Source organism: Salvelinus alpinus, chromosome 2 (genome assembly GCF_045679555.1).
Source record: "Salvelinus alpinus chromosome 2, SLU_Salpinus.1, whole genome shotgun sequence".
NCBI lineage: Eukaryota > Metazoa > Chordata > Actinopteri > Salmoniformes > Salmonidae > Salvelinus > Salvelinus alpinus.
Genome location: NC_092087.1, coordinates 46,849,656 through 46,875,138, shown reverse-complemented (window position 1 = coordinate 46,875,138; position 25,483 = coordinate 46,849,656). Strand labels below are relative to the sequence as shown.

Below are 25,483 nucleotides of genomic sequence, written 5' to 3'. Positions count from 1 at the left end.
GGGGGGGGGGGGGGTATTGTGTTTGATCAGTCAAAGGCTGTGTGTTAGGGGAGGTCTTTAGAAGTGTTTCTAGCGGGATGAATAGATGAGGTCATCACAGAGAGATTTAGACTGACTTTGCAGATGGAGCACTCATCTCTCTCTCTTTCTACCTCTCTGTCTCTTTCTCGCTCTCATATTTACTAATCTATTTTGTTTCTCTCTAATACTCGTAAATATTCTGTCTCGCTCTTCCGCTGTCTCTGTCACGCCCTGGCCTTAGTATTCTTTGTTTTCTTTATTATTTTAGTTAGGTCAGGGTGTGACATGGGTATTTATGTGGGTTTTGTAGTGTCCAGGGGTATTGTAAGGTTTAGGGGGTTTATTTAGAGTAGTTGGCTTTATGTTTAGTATAGTTGTCTAGCTGTGTCTATGTTGTGTGTAGTTGTCTAGGAAAGTCTATGGTTGCCTGAATGGGTTCCCAATTAGAGACAGTTGGTTTCTGTTGTCTCTGATTGGGAGCCATATTTAAGGTAGCCATAGGCTTTAGTTTGTGGTGGGGAATTGTCTATGTCTGAACGTTTGTAGCCTGTGTATGTGCACTACGTTTATTAGCTTCACGGTCGTTTATTGTTTTGGTTAGTTTGTAAGTGTTTTTGTTTCGTTTTGCCTTCTTCATTAATAAAAGGAAGATGGCTTATTTTCCAAATGCTGCGTTTTGGTCCGTCTCTCCTCCACACGATCGTGACAGTCTCTCAATCCATTCTTCAAAAGGAATCTACTACGACTGCCAACTACACAGTGGCGACTTTAGCATGTAAATCTTGGTGGGGCAAAAAAAAAGTGGGATGCCTGCCAGCAAAGCCACTACACATAAAATCACAGCTGATATGGCTGACTTGCTTAAACAAATGTGGTTTCTACTGACAAATAAGACGTGCAAACTATGGCATTAGGGGACGACAAGCGGATAAGAGGCAATCCGTAATTTCGATCAAGACATTAATGAGGTAACTAGGATGGACTTAGTCACTATAACTATTTGTTCAGCACTTTTGAAATGTACAGCGACAGAATTCCGAACATGGGCCGTTCTTACAGTATTCTCCCTGTACACAAAGTTACAACCGTAGGATAAATAAATGTGGCATATAAACAGACAATGAAAGCTCTTACAATATTCAATGATTACATTTCTCTAAAACAGGTTATAGGCTATTTGTGCACCACCAAGTTAGAACAGTAGGCGAAATTAAGAGGTGAAAATAGACACAATTATTAGGGTGAGGCACATTAAACGCCGTTTGGGTCTTTGCGTGTCCAAAAAGATACACGTCCTATAACACTATTTGCCGCATTAAATAAGCCTTTAATTTGACACGTCAAATAACACAATTAAATTATAGAATGAATATAAATTTGCACATGCAAGCCAAGCATCACCACTACTATCAGTAGCACTGTCAAAGCTGTACAAAAAAAGTTTTCAAACAAGCACACACCGGGCCACGAACGATGTGTTTACAATACCGTGTTGGTGAAAATAAACCAAACTATTAGGGTGAGGCACATGGGCTACAAACAGCTTACTACACAACATACACTTAGTATTACTTTCTTAGCTACTGTACAGTGTACATTTCTCCCTTGCATAATACATCATTTATGTAGAAGCATACAGGACATTTTTGGACTCAACGTGTGAAGGTGGCGCAGCGGTCCTTTGTTGGCAAATTTTCTCATCAAACTTTGTCATCAAAGTCTGTCATTCTCTGGATTTATGTTGGGAACTCGGGGGGAAAAACACACAGCCACTCCATTGAATAGCATGCTAATGCTTGCAGTTATCCATTGATTCCTTCCAAACAACTCATTGTTGAATTTGCCATTTCCAACTTTTGTAATCTTTATGTACAATGGCCGATGAGCACCGATACATTTTATCTATAATTCCTCTTCATTATTTATCTTCATATGACAAGGATTAAAAAGGATTTGCCAGTAGATTGTCGACTTGATGACAACTCATAATGACTGCTAGCTAAGACTTTGAAAGTAAGATGTTGAGTCCAATCAAAGCTACTGTAGATATAACGTGATTTGATGTCATTATATCTGTGGCCAATGATCTTGAGCCTTCTTGGATGGGCAATTCTAATATAACTGTATTGCAAAGGGGCAAACATTTTTGAGCTCTAACCGTAGAATTGGTGATGACGTACTGTCCCATGAGTGACAGAAAACTGAGCCAATCATGACAGAAAACTGAGCCAATCAGGCGCAACGCTCTGTATTTTCTGCTGGCTAGTCCCACCGCCACAGAAAGCACTGAGCTAGGCTGAAACACTTGCATTTTGGAGCGGCCTTACTCAAGAAAGCAAAAAAGAGACCATCTTTGTATGTGGCTTTATCAACTCAATGACATTTTTTTTGCATTGTTTTGGTAAACTGATATTAATGCCCAAAACCTTTTTTTTACATAAAAGTGTGATGCTCAAAACAGGTGGGGCTCTGCCTAATGATCATTTAAGACGAAATACTTAAACTAGACAGGCCCACTGAGCAAAAAATCCACCAGCCCACCTGGCATGTGCCGGAATTAATAATTGTACAGGCTACTGTATGTGTGGTCTGAGTGCGTTGTGAGTGCGTTGTGGACGTGTTATCAATGTGTTAGGACATGATGTGCGAACTGGCACATCCGCTATGAGTCAGCCGCACACACGAGGCTGTTATATCTTCTCTTCCTGCACTCCTTTTCTCTCCCTCTCTTATTTTCTCCCTCAAAACATGTTATTCAGGGACAGAGCTGGGACACGTAGACGGCGGCCCAAGGATACAAAAACAGAGTGCGACAGCTACATTCACAGAACAGATTGGGATTCTATGTAGTAACACGTGCGCACACACACACACACACACACACACACACACACACACACACACACACACACACACACACACACACACACACACACACACAGTCAGTGGAAAGTTGGAAGCAGATATTGACTTAATATAGGCATGTAGAAACAGTGGAGAACAATTAGATGTGGTTTTGAGAGGAAAGGAAGCCGTCCATCCACCAATCTGCCCCTGCTGTCCCCTCACAACAATGATGAAAGTAGGGGCGAGATGCAGGGTTGAGATTATAAAGCAGGAGTTTATATTTCCTGGGTGCTCTCTGCTCAGGTTAATGGTGGAGGGGAATAATATCAGGTCTGTGTATTATGTCTGTGATGTGGGTCATATCTCCGGAGATAGAGAGAATAACAACAGAGGGATTATTTTTATGACGCTGGAGATTATGGACAGTAGGGCAGGGCAGGGCAGGGCAGGGCAGGGCAGGGCAGAGCAGGGCAGGGCATGGCATGGCAGGGCAGGGCAGGGCATTGTGGTGTTAATGGATCGTTTTAGTCTGAATTATATCTCGGGCTTAGGAAACCTCCTTTAGGTCAAGGGGCATCTCACATGGACATAACCGATTTCTGAGCTTTCTTTTCTCCAAATCTGTCCCACTCCCTCACACGCCCAGCTGTGTGTGTGTTCCTAGGCGTGCATGTTCGTATTTCTTTTTGCCTGCTCAATTAGTGGCGTTACACACATTTAACTAACCAATCAAGCCTTCCTCAATGTTTAACTAACCAATCAAGCCTAACTCAACGTTTCACTAACCAATTTATATTTGTATTTGTATTTATTATGGATTCTACTATTCTACTCTTCCTGGGGTCCAGCAAAATTAAGGCAGTTATACAATGTAAAAACATTACGATACATTCACAACAGATTTCACGACACACTAAGTGTGTATCCTCAGGCCCATACTCGATTACCACATATCTACAACACAAAATCCATGTGTACGTGTGTGTATAGTGAGTATGTTATCATGTGTGTGTACGTGTGTGTATAGTGAGTATGTTATCATGTGTGTGTACGTGTGTGTATAGTGAGTATGTTATCATGTGTGTGTACGTGTGTGTATAGTGAGTATGTTATCATGTGTGTGTACGTGTGTGTATAGTGAGTATGTTATCATGTGTGTGTACGTGTGTGTATAGTGAGTATGTTATCATGTGTGTGTATAGCGAGTATGTTATCATGTGTGTGTACGTGTGTGTATAGTGAGTATGTTATCATGTGTGTGTATAGTGAGTATGTTATCATGTGTGTGTATGGTGAGTATGTTATCATGTGTGTGTATAGTGAGTATGTTATCATGTGTGTGTATAGTGAGTATGTTATCATGTGTGTGTATAGTGAGTATGTTATCATGTGTGTGTATAGTGAGTATGTTATCATGTGTTTGTATAGTGAGTATGTTAACATGTGTGTGTATAGTGAGTATGTTATCATGTGTGTGTATAGTGAGTATGTTATCATGTGTGTGTATAGTGAGTATGTTATCATGTGTGTGTATAGTGAGTATGTTATCATGTGTGTGTATAGTGAGTATGTTATCATGTGTGTGTATAGTGAGTATGTTATCATGTGTGTGTATAGTGAGTATGTTATCATGTGTGTGTATAGTGAGTATGTTATCATGTGTGTGTATAGTGAGTATGTTATCATGTGTGTGTATAGTGAGTATGTTATCATGTGTGTGTATAGTGAGTATGTTATCATGTGTCTGTGCTTATGTTTGTGTTGCTTCACAGTCCCCATCCCTTTCTCTCCCCGCTGTTCCATAAGGTGGACTTTCATCATTTAAAAAAATCTAATTTTACTGCTTGCATCAGTTACTCGATGTGGAATAGAGTTCCATGTAGTCATGGCTCTATGTAGTACTGTGCGCCTCCCATAGAATGTTCTGGACTTGGGGACTGTGAAGAGACCTCTGGTGGCATGTCTTGTGGGGTGTGCATGAATGTCCAATCTAGCATAACTCAACGTTTAACTAACCAATAGAGCCTTACTCAACCCCAGGTCCCTAGAGGTGAGTCTTTGCTGACTCAAAATGGCCACTAATGTCTTGTTATGTCCCGTCATCAAATGAAAGACTTGAGAGTATTTAGACTAACACTCATTATAAACACGTAAATACTACTCCTCTTATACAGCAATGAATAAAGTGTGAATTGATATACTTAACATAACAGTGTATACAGTGTGAGAGTAAAAGAATCCATCTATGGTACAGAACAGTACATTGAGATGAGGCCAGACATTGGGGCTTTCTGACTGGGCTGAGACCTGGTCCAGGGTGAAGCTGTGGCAGACTGTCATCTACATGCAGGGGAGGAACAGAGAGAGAAATTACTATTCATGAGGCCTTAGACAGGACAGAGGGAGGGGGAGAGATGGAGGGTAAGGGGGAGGGAGAGGGGGGAGCCATTGAGGGGAAAAGGAAGATAGCAGGGGACAGAGGGGTAGGATGAAAAAGAGTCAGACGGAGGGAGAGAGAAACAGGGATAAGAGGTAAAGAAGTAGTGAGAGAGGAGAGAGGGACAGGGGCAGGGACAGTCTCCTGGCATGGTGCCTATACTACATCTGACCATGTCTTACCTCAAGTCTGTCCTGGACTAGCTCTGATTAGATTGACCATGGAGCCTCAGGAGAACCAAGGACACCTCAGGGACTAGAGACTAGGGAGTCTGAACTCTGGGGAGTCTACTGACTGTGACTCTATGGGGCTTTCTGGGTAGAGCCAGGTGACGGATCGGACAAGCTAACGACAAGACTAATAGTGTGTGTGTGTGTGTGTGTGTGTGTGTGTGTGTGTGTGTGTGTGTGTGTGTGTGTGTGTGTGTGTGTGTGTGTGTGTGTGTGTGTGCACGTGTGTGTGTGTGTGTGTGTGTGTGTGTGTGTGTGTGTGTGTGTGTGTGTGTGTGTGTGTGTGTGTGTGTGTGTGTGTGTGTGTGTGTGTGTTGGGGCAGATTGAGCTCAGAATGCTGATCTAAGTAGAAAAGTCTTCCACAGCAAAGGGATGGGTCTTTTCCACTGCAGCAGAAAGGAGCATATCCGACCCCCATGATGAGCATATCTGCTAGAGTCAGGGCCTTTGGGAGGATTATACTGAGCTCTGAACCTCAGCACCCGCTGATGTGGCTTTTAAACCCTCCTCAGAAATGACACAGCATAAACGGCTACTGTCATTAAACTGCTACAGCCGAGGGGGGTGCGACGATGCAAATTAGCTTGGGGTTAAGAAGGCTAGAGATATCAAAGAGCGTTTGTAATGGGCCCTCGCCACCCAAAGACTCAGAGAGGGCGCGCTTGTCAATGCCTCCCTGTCTCCTAACTTCTAACCAGCTCCCTGCTCAATCAATTCAGAGCAAACAGAGAGAGAGAGAGAGTGAGAGAGAGAGAGAGAGAGAGAGAGAGAGAGAGACTGTGTGTGCGTGTGCGCGTGTGACCTCCCGCTGTTTCCCAGCAGATTGCATTCTGTAACGAGTCTACAGTCAGAAATCATATCTCAACAGTCATTTCACAGCACTCACACACAAGCATATAGGCAAGTGTGCGCACACACACACACACACACACACACACACACACACACACTAACTCCTCATCTCCTCTCCTTCATCTATATAGAAGAGGTGTTCGCCGAAACAGTGGTTGTGTATTGTTAATGTGCTTTCAGTTCTCCCATACCGGTGCAGATGAAGGAAGGAAGACAAGGTGACACTTTAGACTATTGAAATGCATCCTAGGTGGTATCTTACTGTAATCCTATTTTAGAGGTGGATATCCTTCAACTGCTGCCTGAGAGCGAGAGACGAAGGAGCGAGGCACATACGCAAACACACACACACACTCTGTATGCAGCCTGCCTGGCTCTTGGCAGGATACACCACCTGCTACACCACCTGCTACACCACCTGCCACACCACCTGCCACACCACCTGCTACACCACCTGCTACACCACCTGCTACACCACCTGCTACACCACCTGATACACCACCTGCTCCTCTGTCCCCAGCCAGGCGGCTCAAGAGCCAAGGCGAAATTCGACGTCCATCCAGGTACCCAGGACGGCGGGAGATGACTCAAAAACTGGCCACTAGGGGCAACGGTGAGTGCTTTTACCATGATGTAGGCTTGTGGTTTTCTAAGCAGTTGTGGATGGGGATGGTGGATGGGGATGGGGGATGGGCGTATACCGTGAGCTCCAGCTCTGAGTGCATGTAGTTTGGTCCATATTCTTTGCAACTCCCTATCCTAAGTTTGTGTAGGTTGTATCCTTTACCTTTTCTGAGGCAAATCTAGTGGATATCCATGATAGGTGTCTTTTAGGACCCAACTTTCAGTGGGCTACCCCATGGGTGTCTTTCAGAACACATTTGAAACCGTCTTCTGTTTTGGTTAGGTTGTCAAAGTGAATCCTTTGTTAGTTCCCTTTTCTGTTGAGCGACGACTTCTAGGTTTGTTTTTAGGGAATGTAACAAATTGTTCCTACGAGCTCCGCATTCATTTTAATGTTGTTGTTTTAACCCTATCCCAAACCTTAACTCTTACCGTAACCATTTGGAATTAATGCCTAAACTTAACAGTGGAGTTGTTTTTGTTTTAACTCTATCCCAAACCTTAACCCGTACCCTAATTATTCGGAATTAATTATTCACTTGGCCTTCGAAAAGTTTATGTACCAACGTCGGATTCTGAAGTAAGACTGTGAGGGCGTGTTGCTGTCCCAGCACAGCCCATCTCTCTCACACACACACACACACACACACACACACACACACACACACACACACACACACACACACACACTATCACCCACAGAGCATGCAGTCTGTCCCAGAATGAATAACACAGACACACACACGCCACATGGGAGGAGGAGCAGAGCAGACAAAGACATGGATACACATACAGTACTAACAAAGACACACACACACACACACACACACAGTGCATTGAGAGGGTCCCATTTCTATCAATAGAATGTATGGGGGAGGGGAGCTTAAACAAGATGCAAGTCAAGGACAGAGGAAAGGGTGAACAAAGTGATTGCACATAGCATTATCGATCCCTCCCTCCCTCCCTCTCCCTCTCTCTCTTCCTTATCTCCCCCTGTATGGAAACCGTCCTTCTATCCCGATTTTTTTTTCATCTAACTTTATCTATCTTCCCCCTACTTGGGATATCTTCCTTTCTCATTTTTATTTTTGCACCTCGCACACCGTCCCGCCGTTTCCTCTGTCAGGACACTTTCCCCCTCTTCTCCCCTCTCTTTCGCTTTCCCCCTCTCTCTCTTCACTCTCTCCTTTGTCCTCCCTTCCTCTCCCAGAATGGAGGGGTTGCCTGGCTTCACTTACTTACGGGGTTGCTATGGAAACACCTGGGTGTTTCAGGGAAAGGTGAAGGATGAGCGGCTTAACCTTCTAATCCTCACTGCCCGGTATCCATCAGAGAAATTACATTCACATGTAACACACACACATAGAGACGTACAGATCTAGAAAGACTGTCTATAGGTAGTTTGTCTATGAATGAAGCCTTGTTCACTATCCTTAATTACATTACCTATATCTCTCACACAAACACACTAATGACATTAGAGTGGAGGGGCGCTGACAGATAAGTACAGTAAAGGATAACAGAGAGAGAGAGAGAGAGAGAGAGAGAGAGAGAGAGAGAGAGAGAGAGAGAGAGAGAGAGAGAGAGAGAGAGAGAGAGAGAGAGAGAGAGAGAGAGAGAGAGAGAGAGAGAGAGAGAGAGAGAGAGAGAGAGAGAGAGAGAGAGAGAGAGAGAGAGAGAGAGAGAGAGAGAGAGTTGTGCACAACCCAGTTCATCTGAATACACTAGATAACAAAATGACAGGTGTTCATTACATAGAAATGTCAAGATTCAAGCTAAACCAACAGCTAAACTCGTTAAGATAGTGCTTGGCATCAACGGCCCTCACTGAGCATGTGCGAGCCCCTCTGACTGATAAGGGTGACATCAGGGATGGTGTGTGAACATATGTGTGTCATCACCTAATCATCATCCCCTTTACGCATCAACACTCCACTATATTACGAAAAAGTGGTTGAAAAATGAGTTTTAATGTCTCCAACCTAAGTGTATGTAAACTTCCGACTTCAACTGTATATATATATATATATATACATACTACATGACCTAAAAATAGTGAACACCTGCTCGTCAAACTTCTCATTCCAAAATCATGGGCGTTAATAAGGAGTTGGTCCCCCCTTTGCTGCCTAAACAGCCTCCACTCGTCTTTGAAGGCTTTCCACTAGATGTTGGAACATTGCTGCGGGGATTTGCTTCCATTCAGCCACAAGAGCATTAGTGCGGTTGGTCACTGATGTAGGGCGATTAGGCCTGGCTCGCAGTAGGTGTTCCAATTCATCCCAAAGGGGTTTGATGGGGTTGAGGTCAGAGCTCTGTGCAGGCCAGTCAAGATCTTCCACACCGATCTTGACAAACCACTTCTGTGTGAACCTCTCACGGGGGCATTTTCATGCTGAAACAGGAAAGGGCCTTCCCCAAACTATTGTCACAAAGTTGGAAGTACAGAATCGTCTAGAATGTCATTGTATGCTGTAGGGTTAAGATTTCCCGCCAAACCCAGATTAGTCCGTTGGACTGCCAGATGGTGAAGCGTGATTCATCACTCCAGAGAACGAGTTGCCACTGCTCCAGAGTCCAATGGCGGCGAGCTTTACACCACTCTAGCCGACACTTGGCATTGTGCATGGTAATCTTAGGCTTGTGTGCGGCTGCTCGGCCATGGAACCCCATTTCATGAAGCTCCTGACAAACAGTTCTTGTGCTGATGCTTTTACGCACTATGCGCTTCAGCACTTGGCGGTCCCATTTTGTGAGCTTGTGTGGCCTACCACTTCGCTGCTGAGCCATTGTTGCTCCTAGACGTTTCCACTTCACAATAACAGCACTTATAGTTGACTGGGGCAGCTCTAGGAGAGCAGAAATTTGACGAACTGACTTGTTGGAAAGGTAGCATCCTAGGACGATGCCACGTTGAAAGTCACTGAGCTCTTCAGTAAGACCATTCTACTGCCAATGGTTCTCCATGGAGATTGCATGGCTGTGTGCTCGATTTCGTACACCTGTCAGCAACGGGTGTGGCTGAAATAATCCACTCATTTTAAGGGGTAACCACATACTTTTGTATATATATATACAATGAACAAAAATATACATGCAACATGTAAAGTGTTGGTCCCATGTTTCAGGAGCTGAAATAAAACATACCATACATTTTTTCATACGCACAAAAAGCTGAGCATTTCTTTTTTTACAAGATAATCCATCCAGGTGTGGCATATCATGAAGCTGATTAAAGAGCATGATCATTACACAGGTGCACCTTGTGCTGGGGACAATAAAAGGCCACTCTAAAATTGGCAGTTTTGTCACACAACACAAGGCCACAGATGAAACGGTGGGTTTGCACAAGCGATGAATTTATGCACAAACTGTCAGAAATCGGCTCAGGGAAGCTCATCTGTGTGCTCGTCGTCCTCACCAGGGTCTTGATCTGACTGCAGTTTGGCGTCGTAACCGACTTCGGCTGGCAAATGCTCACCATCAATGGCCACTGGCACACTGAAAAAGTGTGCTCTTCACGGATGAATCCCGGTTTACACTGTACCGGGCAGATGGCAGACAGTGTGCATGGCGTTGTGTGGGCGAGCGGTTTGCTGATATCAACGTTGTGAACAGAGTGCCATGGTGGTGGTGGGGGTATGTTATGGGCAGGCATAAACTACAGACAAAGAACACAATTGTATTTTATCAATGGCAATTTGAATGCTCAGAGATACTGTTACGAGATCCCGAGGCCCATTGTCGTGCCATTCATCTGCCACCATCACCTCATGTTTCACCATGATAATGCACAGCCCCATGTCACAAGGATCTGTACACAATTCCTGGAAACTGAAAACGTCCCAGTTCTCCCATGGCCTGCATACTCACCTGACATGTCACCCATTGAGCATGTTTGAGATGCTCTGGATCGACGTGTACAACAGCGTGTTCCAGTTCCCGCCAATATCCAGCAATTTCACACAGCCATTGAAGAGGAGTGGGACAATATTCCACAAGCCACAATAAACAGCCTGATAAACTGTATGCGAAGGAGCTGTGTCGCGCTGCATGAGGCAAATGGTGGTCACACCAGATAATGACTGGTTTTCTGATCCATGACCCCTACCTTTTATTTAAGTATCTGTGACCAACAGAGGCATATCTGTATTCCCAGTCATGTGAAATCCATAGATTAAGGCCCAATGAATTGATTTCAATTCACCGATTTCCTCATATGCATCTTGCGTTTTATTTTTGTTCAGTATATATACTGAGTGTACAAAACATTATGAACACCTGCTCTTTCCATGACATAGACTGACCAGGTGAATCCAGGTGAAAGCTGTGATCCCTTATTGATGTCACCTGATAAATTCACTTCAATCAGTGTAGAGGAAAGGGAGGAGACAGGTTAAAGAAGGATTTTTAAGCCTTGAGACAATTGAGACATGGATTGTGTATGAGTGCCATTCAGAGGGTGAATGGGCAAGACAAAAGATTTAAGTGCCTTTGAACGGGGTATGGTAGTAGGTGCCAGGCGCACCGGTTTGAGTGTGTCAAGAACTGCAACACAGCTGGGGTTTCTCACGCTCAACAGTTTCCTGTCCATGTTCCAACGAATTGAGACTGTTCTGAGGGCAAAAGTTTGGGGCGCAACTCAATATTAGGAAGGTGTTCTTAATGTTTTGTACACTCCGTGTATATTCGCTCCGTTCTCAAACACATATCCCACATCCCTCTCAGTAACGTCGTTGATAAGCCGAGGAGATGTTATTGTAACCTGCAAACCCATTTCTACGACTCGGTAAGGATTGACATAAGGACAGAGGTTGAAACGAAGGGAGGGAGGGAGTTGTTGTTGTAGTTCTGTAGCAGTCCTCTGCAGAGAACAACTGTATTCACTCCACCCAGTGTGTGTGTGTGTGTGTGTGTGTGTGTGTGTGTGTGTGTGTGTGTGTGTGTGTGTGTGTGTGTGTGTGTGTGTGTGTGTGTGTGTGTGTGTGTGTGTGTGTGTGTGCACTGAGACGTGCTTAAATTCCTGATCACACCCTCTGCCGGAGAGGGTGCAGCAATAAGCACTGCAGCAATAACCCCACTCCCTGCAGAAACACACACACACACACTCACAGCTCAGCGAAACCATTACAAACGACATCTTGCAGTCATCATAGGAAAACAGCCATGGAAATGCACGACAACAGTTCTATTTACCTTCCAGAAACCAATCAACACACAGCAACCAGCAGAAGAGAAGGAGGGACAGAGAGAGTGAGGGGAGAGAGAGGGAAAGAGAGTGAGGTGAGATAGAGAGAGAGAGAGAGAGAGAAAGAGAGAGTGGCAGAGAGAGACAAGGTGAGAAAACAGCCAAACAGACAGCAGTGTTGTCAGCAGAGGTGCTTGGGACAGAGAAGGGGGACGTCATTCGCAAATACGGCTCTATTCTGGGGATCATTTGAGGCCGCACCCCTGGCAGAGAGCTAACAATCACCATCAGAACACAGTGTGACCTGCCAACAGACAGGACGTGTGTGTGTGTGCGTGGGAACGTGCATGTGTGTTTGTGTGTATGTGTCCATCCACACGCATTCTTAGAGAAGCGTCACAAATCCAGTTTAATGCCTAAATCAGAAGCACCTCAACTGCCAGCAACTGCCAGAGTCTCACTGAAACAAAAAACACACACACACACACATGCACACACACACACACACTACAATACCCTAACGCTAAGGGCATTAAAGGGTCAGTCTAATTCCTCCGTCACTGTCAGGGTGTATTAATGGCAATGTTATTCAGACACCTAGAGCCACGTACACACACACACATACACACACACACACATACACGCACACACACGCACACACACACATACACTAACTCACACACACACACACAGCACACAGGACAGGCGCCTGTTGAAGTCAATAACGCTTATCCTCTGAATCAAAGTCCACCTCATCCCCCCTGCTTTGGCTCAGATCGGCTCTGCCGGGCTTGTCTGGGATTGGATTGGACGGGCTTAGTCCTGCCATGAGGCGTTTAGCATGCAGCAGAGCACTGCCAAACATCACCCATCAACATGCATGGCTGGAGTGTTATAGCAAGTATTTTGTATGTGTGAATGTATATGCAGAGTGTGTGTGTGTGTGTGTGTGTGTGTGTGTGTGTGTGTGTGTGTGTGTGTGTGTGTGTGTGTGTGTGTGTGTGTGTGTGTGTGTGTGTGTGTGTGTGTGTGTGTGTGAGAGAGAAGAGGTGGTGGCACCGCTGGGGTCCCTGACTGACAGACTATCTGCAGCGGGGCACCAAAACTGGCACCAACAACCTGGCTACTGGTGCCATCCACATCTGAGCCCCCACACCCAACCAAAACCATTACTTCAACCCCTAGCCAACCTCTATCCCTCTGAACCAACCCTGTCTCTGTAATATAAGAGAGAGCAAAAACTGTGTGCAGGAATATAGACACAGTCTATGACCATCGACATCAACACAAAGCAACACACAGTAGGCATTAAAACAAATACACACAGTGTAGTGTGGTGGACAACCACACACACTCACTAGCGTTCCCTCTCACTAGCTTGTTCACGTAAAACCAAGACATGCTGCAAATGCACTGGTGCGTGCACACACACACACACACACACACACACACACACACACACACACACACACACACACACACACACACACACACACACACACACACACACACACACACACACACACACACACACACACACACACACACACACACACACACACACATTATGAATCTGCGTGTCCCTTACCAGCCACCTGCTGATGTGTTCAGTGTGCTCCTCCTCCTTCCTCCTTTGTAGTCAGTCAGTGAGGGTGTCAGACAGTCAGGCTAGAACAGTGTACATCCATCCATCCCAGGAGAGAGCAGAGAGCAGCAGGCGGGCGGTCGGCCCGGTTAGACAGCAGGAGACGGGAAGAGAGAGTGTGACCAGGCAGAACACACTGTCGATCTATCCCTCCACGTCCTCACACTAACAGGGTAAAGACAACTCTCGGTCAGTCAGAGAACCAGAGAGAGAGAGAGAGAGAGAGAGAAACAGAGCGAGACAACAGCCCCAGTAGCTACAGTCACCAGCGTGACTGAGCAGGGATACAGGACAATAATAGGCATCGTCTCCTCAGGAAAGGATGGATAAAGGAGGAATGAGGGGAAGACGAGGAGGAGGGGGAGCGACCGATTGATGCAACGGAGCATGCCCAGTCGAAAATGCCAGGGTATTTAAATGTCACATGAGCCCAACCAGGCTGCAGTGCTTCTGTAAGCAGTGAAGATAGAGAGAGATGGAGGGGAGCGGGAGGGATGGAGGAAGAACGACAGAGAGGGAGGGGTGAGAGTGATTTTTGGATCGGTGGCGGGTGGTGACGTCACGGCTGTTCAAACCTCCTTTCATTAGAGCGAGAGAGAAAGAGCGAAAGAGGGAGATCTGTAATCTCATCCTAGGCACCACCCCCAGGCATCCCAGTGAGCCAATGAGATGACAGTATTGGTCAGTCCCCCCAGGATGTCCCTGCAGGAGAAGCACATTACCTCAGAAGAATAGAGTTCTCAGAAGGACAAAAGAAGAAGAAGGACAAAAGGAGATCAGCTAACAGACAGTGGAATGGAAAGAACACAATGCAGATCAAACTTTGAGCTTAAAAGGCCACACATGTCATATGAGAAAATATAGACAAATCTCAATTTAACTGGTTCAGATTTGATCAGTTCTTCATATTTTGATAATGCTGTAACCACAAAAACCGGGGAGGACATACACTTATTAAACTAATGAAATCTGCAATCAACATCATTTGGGCGTATCCGTCTACACATTTTCAGTTTCTACTAATAATAAATGAACATAGACTTAGTGTATGCTTGGTTTGCAAAAAAGGCTAGTGCAATGAATTTCAATTCATTCATATACAAATTGGTCATGTTATTACACTGCAAATCACAATTTCTGGTCGTCTAGCTGAAAACCATTGCACAGTGACTGTTCTCTCCATTCCATAGACTGGTCGTTTGTCTCTATGGATCGACTGGTGCTCTGTAATAACTGTAATAACAAGCAAGAGCGACCTCTAGTGGTTGAGAATGATTACTTGAGAATATGGCTCACTCCTGTGGGCATAAAAGTAATTACAACAAAATACCACTGACAATATCGTATCCCACTAAAATGATTGCTATCCATAACGTGTAAAGGATCTGCATAAGGATTTGTTTATCTCCATATATTCAGCCACCAATCTCATACCTCATTTTAAGTGCCTCTACAAGGATTGGGTCCAAAAAAGTCCTAAAAATATGCTAATATTTCTATAATCCTTTCCAGGCGGGGTATGCCTGTGATGTTTTGGGGAGACTGTCTCTCTGACAGCTGTCTGCATCTGTGCATGTTCTTACCTCTTACTGCACCTTACATTGCTGACTGGCTCCAGTTGCTAGGGATTGCACTACCACCGACTATATTAAATACTGGGGCCTAGTACAGGTCCGGTGCATGCAACGTTATAGGACGTTCAGAAAGAAATGTGCTGCGTAAAACTACAAAGTTAATTAATTGCTTAATTAACTACTCATTATTTGTAGATCAGGTCAGTCACAATTTACCCACAATGCACTATGGATTTGACACTCTTCGAACACCGCCATCGTGTTTGATGGTGTAGTAGCATTTTATAACGACGATGACCGTAATCATCTGGTCATCTTGGGTCTCCAGGAAGAATAACGGGTCTCCCAATTCTTCCTCCCTCCAGTGTCAGTGGGTGTCAACATTCAAACCAAATAAGACCGGCAAATTATTCTTTAAAACGAGGAGATGTAGTGCAAGAAAAGAGACAGAAACATTGTTCCTAATTGAAGATTTATTTTCACTGAATATTAATTCAAAATGTATATTATTAAGCAACAGTGTAGAACTACTAACTCATCCTAAAATATTTTACAAAAATAAATCAATTTCATGTTAACTGTATTGACTAAAAGAACACCAAGTTAAATGAGTTATATTCTTCAGTTCCACGCATCTTTTATATATTTTATTTTCTCCGTGATACTGAGAATCACTTCAGAACAACATGCATTTTCACATCCCTGCTTTCTTTCCAACCTGGGCACACCAGCGACGAACCCTTTCAGCCACATAGGAGAAATTAACACCTCAAAATGAGTAACACAACACTGGGTCTGTACAGGCATTACAGGGTTAATAAATAGTGGGGATAGGTCATCTATAAATGGAGATGTCGTAGAGCGCTTGCTTTCCTCGTCTCCTTTCCTAGATGACCACTGATGGATGCAAGCTCTGGAGAAGGGAAACACAGTATTGAAGAAAACCCATTGGTGCAAACTGTAAACAGATTAAAGCAATATTATTTTGTTAGAGGAAACCACAGAGTGATGACTAAGGGAGGTAGACGAGGAGGCCACTAAAGATGCAAGGATCATGCAAATCATTTCACCCTTACCCATAAGCATTCACTTCAGCCTTTACTGATTGTTTGCTAGCAGCCAGAGAAAAAAAAAATATATATTTTTTAAATCTTGCCTTGTACATTACTGGATAGGCCACAAGCAGAGCAATGCTATTGTCTGTTCTATGATGGTTAGTGTCTTCATACTGTGGGCTGTTATGAGGAAATCTACAGGTGTAAATACAGGAAGAGCCAACAGAGGGCAGAGGTGGGTTATCTTTGCAGTTAGCTAATAATACATCGGATAGAACTAAAGTCAATGGCTAATGAACGAAACCAGGAAGAGCCCACAACAACAGAGGCTTGGTTTCAACACTTTACCATCAATACAGTATAGAAGCTTTACACGTTAACATACTGTAGGTTTACACACTCCGCTTATGGTCAAATAGAACACTTTCAACATCCGGGTACTCTGCTCGTTACGGCTTACAGGAAGCCTTGAATGATTTATTTTTTCTTCTGTTATTTCAAACCAGGTTTGTTTTCCAAAAGCTCTTAACAAACCCGATTCAGCTCCGGGGAGCAGTGTGACATTTGGCTATGGGTGCTCAGGGGGATCATACTGAACATCTTAAATACTGAACACGACAGTAGGCAGGGCCAGGGATCAGGTTAACATGGAACAGAACACTACCAGGCAGAGACCCAGATAGCACGCGTCAGAGAGAGAAGCCCGGCGCAACACGGAAAGGTTCAGTAAACCCAACGGGGAAAAATAAAATAAAAATCGAAGCAATTTTAAAACTAAAAGAAACAGTCTTGGCTGAAGTGCAGAGTTCTGCGTTTCAGTCAGGTTACTGAGCACACAGCCCAGCAGAAGACCTGCTCTGTGTTCGACTGAGTTTCTCCCACTGGAACCAGCAAGCCCTTATACCTTTACATTACCAGCACACCTCCTAGTTAGCAGTCATCCTGAATCACATCATACATTAGGTCATCACTCCACTGAGGTTAAAGAAAAACAGCAAACGATCAGGAAGATGGCAGTGAAGAGAGGGGGCAAGTCTTTAATCACATCTTCCCCAACACTCCAGACTGACGGTAAGGGGGGGGGATGAGGAGGGATGGAGGTTCTCAACCGCTCTGATGTAATCTTTTCTACACACCCAGGTTGAAGATGAGGGTTGGGGGTCGACAGGGAAGGGGATGAAGCATGACTTAGAAGTTCTGATGCATTCTGTTGAAGATGGGACTGGTGCTACAGGGGTCAGTAATCCTTCTAACCCCCCCCCCCTTAAAAGAGTTAGATGCACTATTGTAAAGTGGTTGTTCCACTGGATATCATAAGGTGAATGCACCAATTTGTAAGTCGCTCTGGATAAGAGCGTCTGCTAAATGACTTAAATGTAAATGTAAATGTCACAGAGAGACAAGACAGATGATCAGAAGTGTTGTAGGACATTATGGGTCAGAGGTCAGGGGTGAGGATCAGCTGTGGTGCTGTAGTCTCTGGTAGACGGCTACGCGGAAGGTAGTGCTGAGGACGTAGCCGATGTCGTCCTCCACATCCTGAACGCGCCGGAGGAAACGAGCGCGGTCTCTGGCTAGCTCCTCCCACGGCCCGCACCGGTCCTCGTCGTCCTCGCTGGCGTAGAACTCCTCCACCGTGTCACAGAAACACACCTGGAGTACGACAGAACAACATAAAATCAGCTTAACATACGACTACAACCTCCTCACTAAAACACACCTGCAGGAGACAGAGAAATGTGACAACAGAGATCTCAACAGGTCACTGAACATATTTTACATATTTCACATATTTTACTTTATTTTTTTTCTCCCAAACTAACTATACATCTAGCCTGCTACAACAGCAGCAGAAGCAGAAATTGGAGAGGCAAAGAGGGGTAAGAAGCTGAATTAGTATCACCATGAAATGGCTGTTTGATGGATGGCCTGTAGCGCATCACAGACACACTAAAATCACCTGCATAAGCAGCAACCCACTGAGTACTGCAGACTGGGGCTACTAACATACAGTATTCAGAGCTGAGGTTATGAACCAAAGATGAAAGACACTGAAATCTGCTTGGCATGGGCTGGTGGGTTGCGAAAACGTTGCAGGAGCGAGAAGGTTATGAGCTGACGCTCCAAGCCAGAGAAAGGGAGAAAAATAAATAAGGCCATCGGAGAAATCTCTTTCCCTCCCTCTTGTCTTGCCCAGTTATCACTGTTGCTAAGTAACGTGGCAGTTCTGTGCTCATAATAGGGGGATAATGTTATAGAACAGGCATGGAGAAAATGAAGCCCGAGCATTTCAAAGAAATCCGTGGGATTATGCATTGATGATTAAGTCTACTCCCATGGTGATTGTCTTCCATTCCGCAGCCTTGGAAAGGCACGTTTCTCAACTCTCACTGCGATCGGTCTAACAGCTGTCAATTTGCTGTCCCACGGTCTGCTTAAGCCCTATGACGGACTCATAGCATTAGAGTTCATTCGATTAGAAATGTCTATCATGAAAAATGGTTTTCCAGCCATTATAGAGCTCCAGAGGTTCTCTAAATCAGCTCGGTGTCTCTCGGAGGCGTCTCCCTGGAGACGTAAACACGGATGCTCTTTTCCTGGTCTGTATGCTGACTGATTAGACACCAACGTTCTAAATCCATCACACACACAGAATGACACCGGTTCAAAAACCAGCATAAGAATTTCCCTGACAGTGATCGCCACATTGGATATGGAGCTTGAGCGATGCACTACGTCGCTTACAGAGGAAGTTTGTATTTGTTTTTATGAACGGAGGGCACAAGCTTTTAGGGCACTAAACTTGACTATTGCACCGACTCAAGATGACTGATGATTGGTTAAAAGAAATGGATAACAAGATGATAGTTGGAGCTGTATTGTTAGATTTCAGTGCAGCCTTTGATGTTAAATTGTTTTTGACAAAAAGTTACTTGCTATGGCTTTACGTCACCTGCCATCAAATGGTTGGAGAGTTATTTATCCAATAGAACCCAGAGAGTGTTCTTCAATGGAAGCATCTCTAACGTCCGATATGTACAGTGCAGTGTCCCTCATGGCCGTTGCCTTGGGCCGTTACTCGTCTCTATTTTTACAAATGATTTGCCGCTGGTCTTACACCAAGCTAGAATGACTATTTATGTGGCTGATTCCACACTCTACATGTCAGCACCCAAAGCCAGTGAGCTCACTGAAATTCTAAATAAGGAGTTACAGTCAGTATCAGAATTTGTGGTTAATAATAAACTGGTCTTAAATACATCTAAAACCAAAAGCATTGTATTTGGTTCAAAACATTCTCTAAGAGCTAAACCTCAACTGGAGATGCACATAAAGGTCGTGACCTTTGAGCAAGTTGAGGAAGCTGAACTCCTAGGTATAACAATGGATGGTCAATTATCATGGTCAAGTCATATTGCTAAAGCTGATGTGAAGATGTGTCTGTTAAAAAAAAGAAGCTGTTCTGCATTTCTTAGACAAAAATCAACTGTACTATTTGTTCAGGATCTGGTCTTGTCCCATCTTGATTACTGTCTGGTAATATAGCCAAGTGCAACACAGAAAGACCTAGCAAAGCTGTAGCTGGCACAATACAGAGCAGCACGCCTTGCCCTTAACTGCACATACAGGATTAACAACAACATGCATGCCAATCTTCCCTAGTTGAGGGTTGACGAGAGATTAACTGCTTCTCTTCTAGTTACAATAAATATTACTGTGACGAAAATGCCCGATTGTCTGCATAATCAAATAACATTCAGCTCAGACACCCAGAAATACCCCACAAGACATACCGCCTGGGGTCTCTTTAGGTCCAAAACAAATTCAGGGCAACGCAGTTTTATACAGAGCCATGATTGCATGGAACTCACATCTCCAATTACACTTTCTTTTGAAAAACAGATTTTTTTTTTTTTTTACTAATGGAATGGCAGGGACTGTGAGTGGACATGCACACGGACACATTATTCTTGAGTGGTATTGTTTGTATCATGTTTTGGTTGCATTGTTTGTATATCATATTTCACATTTGTGTGACATTCCTTTTCTGTCAGTGTATCAGTGTTCTGTTACGCGTCATGTTCGGTGTTTTTTGTTGTTGTTGTGGACCCCAGGAAGAGTAGCTGCTGCTTCTGCAAAAGCCAACGGGGATCCAAATAAACCACGTGACCTGACTTGACCTAGAAAAACTCTGGTCACATCACCTCACTCACATGGTCAGGAAAAACTCTTGGACCCATCTATGAACGATAAAATGGGGAGTGGCAGAGTGTAACATACTGTTTTAATACAGCAAGTACACTACAGGAGATAAAAGACTTCCTCTTCCGTTACTCATTAACAAATACAGCCGTTTCTGACAGCTGAGTGGGAAGATTCAATACTTTATGAGTCAATGGATTTGCACATTTTTACAACAGTCACAAGAGCGCGAGTGACCAAGGTCCACAGATGACAATTTGACTGATAAGAATAGAACTACCTACAATTCTTTGAAAAATATGTATAAGGAAGAGATGTATCACAGTGTGTGTAAACATTATTTAGGCCTACTACAAACTCTCCACTAGAGAGAGCAGTGTCTGAAGTCATACTGACCTTTTTTATTGTGACACAGCCCATGGTGGTGGTCTCTGGGAAGGAGAGGGTCTCTGAGAAGCCACTGTCTAGCCTCTCCTCTGCTGCCTCTTTCTTGTACTGGGGAGGCGAGTGGCTCTGTCCCTGTTCATGACGGGGGGAGCATGGGGTTGTCTTGCTGCTCCTCTTACAGCACGCCCCTGTCCCTGCACCTGCTTTTGTCTCTGTCGTATCTCTAGTCCTGAGCGGGACCTGGAAGTTGAAAGGGCTGTAGGGGTCTGAGGAGGAGCTGAAGGAGTTCCACAGTCTCAGGCTCTCAGCCTCATCCACCTCACTGCTACTGGACTCATCCCCAGAGCCAAACTCTTCCGCGGGAGAGGAGGAGAAGGGAGAGGGGGGTTGCTCTGGAGGTGAGGCTTCAAGGGAGCAGGCTGCTGTGGCTGTAGAGGTGGACAGGACGGTTCTAGGGCTGGTGAGGAGGGGGGCGGTAAAGTTTTGGGGGTTATAGGGATCCCTGCTTTGGCACAGCGAGGTCCACAGTCTCTCCGTTTCCGAGTCTGGCCGCTCGGAATCAGATGCATCCTCCTCATCTTCATCCAGCACCTCGGAATCTGAGAATTGTGACGAGCCGTCGCCGTCGAAACCATCGTCATCCTCGCTGAGCGAGTCGTCTGATTGGCTGTCATCACTGCAGGGGCTGCCCATGATGTAGGCGATAGCCTTGTTACTGCACCGAGGTGTGGAGGGGGGCCAAGCGGACGCCGTTTCCTCTTCCTCAGAGTCTGTGACGTCCGAGTCCTCAACCTCCTCCTCCCCTTCCATCCCTCCTGTGAAGGCCGTCTCACCCAATTCTCTCTCCGGCTCCCTCTTACCAGAGCTCCCCTGTGTTGGTGTGTCGGTCTCTTTTCTCTCTGTGATCCCCTGTAGCTCTTCACAGGGAAGCCTCAACATGTACAGTCTGGAGGTAGAGTGTTCTTCTTCCAGACTGGAATAGCCATTATCCTGGTCAGGGGTGAGAGCTGACAACTCACTGAAGGCAGTGACAGCTGCAACACTGACAATATGACTTCTGGTACAGACTGTTTCCCGGTGATCTAAGGGGAGAACATCAGGGCTAGGGAGAGATTCTGTCCGGGTGGCCATTTGAAGGCTTCCATTGTCCGTTGGCTCCTCTTTGTGGCAGAAGGGTCCAGTCCTTTCGCCATCATTGCGCTGTACAAACAGCTCTGTTGGCATGGTAACGGCGGCCTTTGTGCCACACTCTGGTTGACGACAATGGACGTTGCGGTTGTGATTGTTTTCCACAGTCCTCTCTTTGCTCGACGACAAATTTAACAGCAACCCTTGAGCACTGTCATCGGTTCCCCAAAGCCCGCCCCACCATTTACTAGCGGTACTACTCTTTGCCTTGGCTGTCACCGCGTCTGATGAAAAACTATCCCCGCCAAGGACGTGCCCTTGCTCGGTGTGTTTAATTTCCTGAGACGACGCTGCGTTCAACAAAACTTTACTGAGAAAACCGGTTGCGAGGTATCCTACCGGAGTTTGCCTTAAATGTAAGTCCATTTCAGCAGCATTTCGAATCCCTAACTCGCTAAGAGAATCTGCTGTCAACCAATTCATACTACTATAACCTGACGCTGGTAGCCCATGCTGGTATTGCAGGTACGGTAGGTGGTGTGCATGGTGCGGAGTTCCAGGGAATATGTCATCCAGTTGTCCTAAAAACGCACTTTCTGCCTCTACAAAGTTCTGGTTGAAATCCCAACTGACCCACCCTGACACACTGTCGGCCAGGGCAGGATTTCGAGGGCGCCCTGGTAAATAATTTTGCAGAAATGACAAGGCAGGCCTAGAAATCACGGAGAACATGCCCATCAACGAGCTGTTCTGGTTTGGTTGCCGGAGAGAGGCCACTACATGCCCTGCGGCAGTGGATGGGGTCTGCACCCCAGAAGAGTATTCCCCGCGATTCATGTTCCTAAACATTCGTAATACTGGCTTGTGGCAAACAAATTGTCGCTATGCAAGATAACTAAATTACTAGTTTTAATAAGGAATACTAATTGACTGCTGGCTGTTGTGCAGTTTGTCTAAGCATGTAAGTCGCTCTGGATAAGAGCGTCTGCTAAATGACTTAAATGTAATATGTAAGCGTTTTGGTTAGCTAACGTTACTGTAGCTAGCTAACTAAGTTAAGTACACGTCCAGGACAATGTTAACACGTTGTTATGAAACAACTAACGTTAGCTTGAGAGTTCATTACGACCAAACTTAGGTCTGGCAATCAAGGATAGCAAGAACTTGTAACTTGGTAGCTAGTTTTCACAGCTGTTAATATGCTCGGTAACAAACGACGTTATCTTGATTTGAGATTCTGTTCGTTTCGTTGGCAGTTGTTGTTAGCGACAAATCTGATAATTTAACTAGTAACTTGGTGTGCATTTCAGATCAGTGAAAATTCCATTACGGTCCCTTATCCATTACAGAAGGCTAGCAATAGCATACCGGTTAGCTCTCCTTTGGTTTCTGAATAGCATCGTCCATGTTGTCCGCGACTCTCATATTCTTTCGAGCAGTAAGATTCGTAAAAACAGCGGTCGTGACGGTAGAAACGGAGCAGAGACTTGACGAGTCATAACATAGGGATAAATCCAGGTGAAACGATGATATTAAAGCCATTTTGGTCTTGCCTGGAGAAAAAAGCTGGTTGAATTCCAGCACGTAACTAGAACTTAAACTAAGTTAGCTACTAGCACTAACCAATGGAGGTTTTGCGCCACAATCAGTGATCTGAAAAAGAGACTTCAACGAACGGACTATATATTCACTCGCTACAATGAACCTAATCGAATGCCACCGTAAGACAAATAATAGTCTTATCTAGATATCAACTAAATATATTATTTCGATATTATTTCGCTTTCTCCTCTTTTCTCAATCGTTGTTTCATTTCCTTGTACGGCTACTCACTTGCCCGCTTTTCACAAGAGGATTTCGTCAGAAACTTTAGGGGGCGTCGTGAAAGAGCCTTTGTAGAACTGTTTAGGGACCGTCGCAGAGTTACCGGCGTCAGTAAACCACATAGGCGATGTTGCAAGACACGCAGTGTCCCGGTTATATAATGAAGTGAATCCAAGTCCCTGACTCCTGCAGTGTATAGAAAAAGCCCAGTGTGACAGGTGTTGAATTGGTGATACTTCACACAGAATAAAAAAATATTGGGTTTCAAGATAAACTGAAAAGTTAGAAATATTGCATCTTATGTCATACTTTTGGCATAGGGTATAGTATTTCTGAAATCAACCCATACATCACGACTTGGAATCATATATAGACCCCTATAGGCCTACTAGTGTGTTTAGCATCAAGTTAACATTCCACTCTGTTGCCCTCCAGTTACAGAAGGCCTATGGATGGCTACTATACTGACACAGCACACAGCACACAACAGCCTATCTTTCACGTTTCTGGAGCATGTGATTAATAAGTGATGCAGCAAACCCACGGTGGTCCTGATCGCTGTGAAGAATGGGTGTTTGGTCCCATTTGAAGCCATTAGCGTTCTACTGGTTTATTCTGTGAGAGGTGTCTGCTGCTCTGCTGAACTTTTGATGCAGCAGTGTGTCCTGTAGGAGGCCACCCACCCATGCATGTATTTATGATGTATGCATCATGTCCCATTTTCTCTGAGTGCTGCCTGTACGGTCTTCTAAGGCATCAAATATTCATGACAAGAACATTTTCAATTCCCATTTTTAAAAGGAGGGTTGCACATCAGGAGGAAATACTCAACTCATGGAAGTGCTCTCTTTGTGATCCGTCAAGGTTTATTTCTCAAAGCCTCTTGTTTCAATCTCTCCCCGTCAGACATGAAAGAGTATATATTTTACAGCAAAATTAGTGTCCACTCATCTGAAAGTTGCCAGAGATAGCATTAAAAATAGTGTCCAGACCAAAATCAATATAATACATTGTATTTATACAATGGATCGAATCCCTGAGCTGGCAAAGTAAAAATCTGTCATTCTGCCCCTGAACAAGGCAGCTAACCCCCTGTTCCCCGGTAGGCCGTCATTGTAAATAATAATTTGTTCTTAACTCACTTGCCTAGGTAAATAAACTTATGTGGGTGCCCTGATTTATTTTATTAGTGCCTAGCACAGTGTAACTTGAATCTTTCCCGTACAGTATGCCTGGTATGGGGCATTGACTCCTAGCTGTTGAATGTCATACACTCTCATCATACTGTATTTAAGTTTCTGTGTGGTCATCATCAGTGTGCTCCCAGCTTTAGCCAGCAGATCTTGTCTGAGCAACACCCCTGCAATGGTGAACCTTGTTTCCCCACATAGAGATTTACTCAGGGTGATTCACACACAGATGACTGTCTGGGTGTGCTGGGACACAGAGGTATGCAGACTGACTGAG

The 25,483-nt window shown here is 44.8% G+C and overlaps 2 protein-coding genes across 4 annotated transcripts in view; both read right to left on the bottom strand.

Annotated features, from left to right (window-relative positions):
* LOC139563527 (pleckstrin homology domain-containing family A member 6-like) overlaps positions 1-14,253 on the bottom strand; it is a 165,151-nt gene extending 150,898 nt beyond the window's left edge. For all 3 annotated transcript variants that reach the window (XM_071382332.1, XM_071382296.1, XM_071382365.1), the window contains exon 1: positions 13,789-14,253. The gene's annotated coding sequence lies outside the window, so the exon portion shown is untranslated. The remainder of the gene's footprint in view (positions 1-13,788) is intronic.
* Positions 14,254-15,877: 1,624 nt separating this feature from the next.
* Positions 15,878-24,011, bottom strand: LOC139563273 (protein phosphatase 1 regulatory subunit 15A-like). Its single transcript, XM_071381804.1, has 2 exons — positions 21,074-24,011; positions 15,878-18,127 (listed from the first exon to the last, which is right to left on the bottom strand). The coding sequence occupies exons 1-2, from the start codon at positions 23,039-23,041 to the stop codon at positions 17,933-17,935; spliced, it is 2,163 nt and encodes a 720-aa protein (XP_071237905.1). The 5' UTR covers positions 23,042-24,011; the 3' UTR covers positions 15,878-17,932.
* Between the last annotated feature and the right edge of the window lie 1,472 nt (positions 24,012-25,483).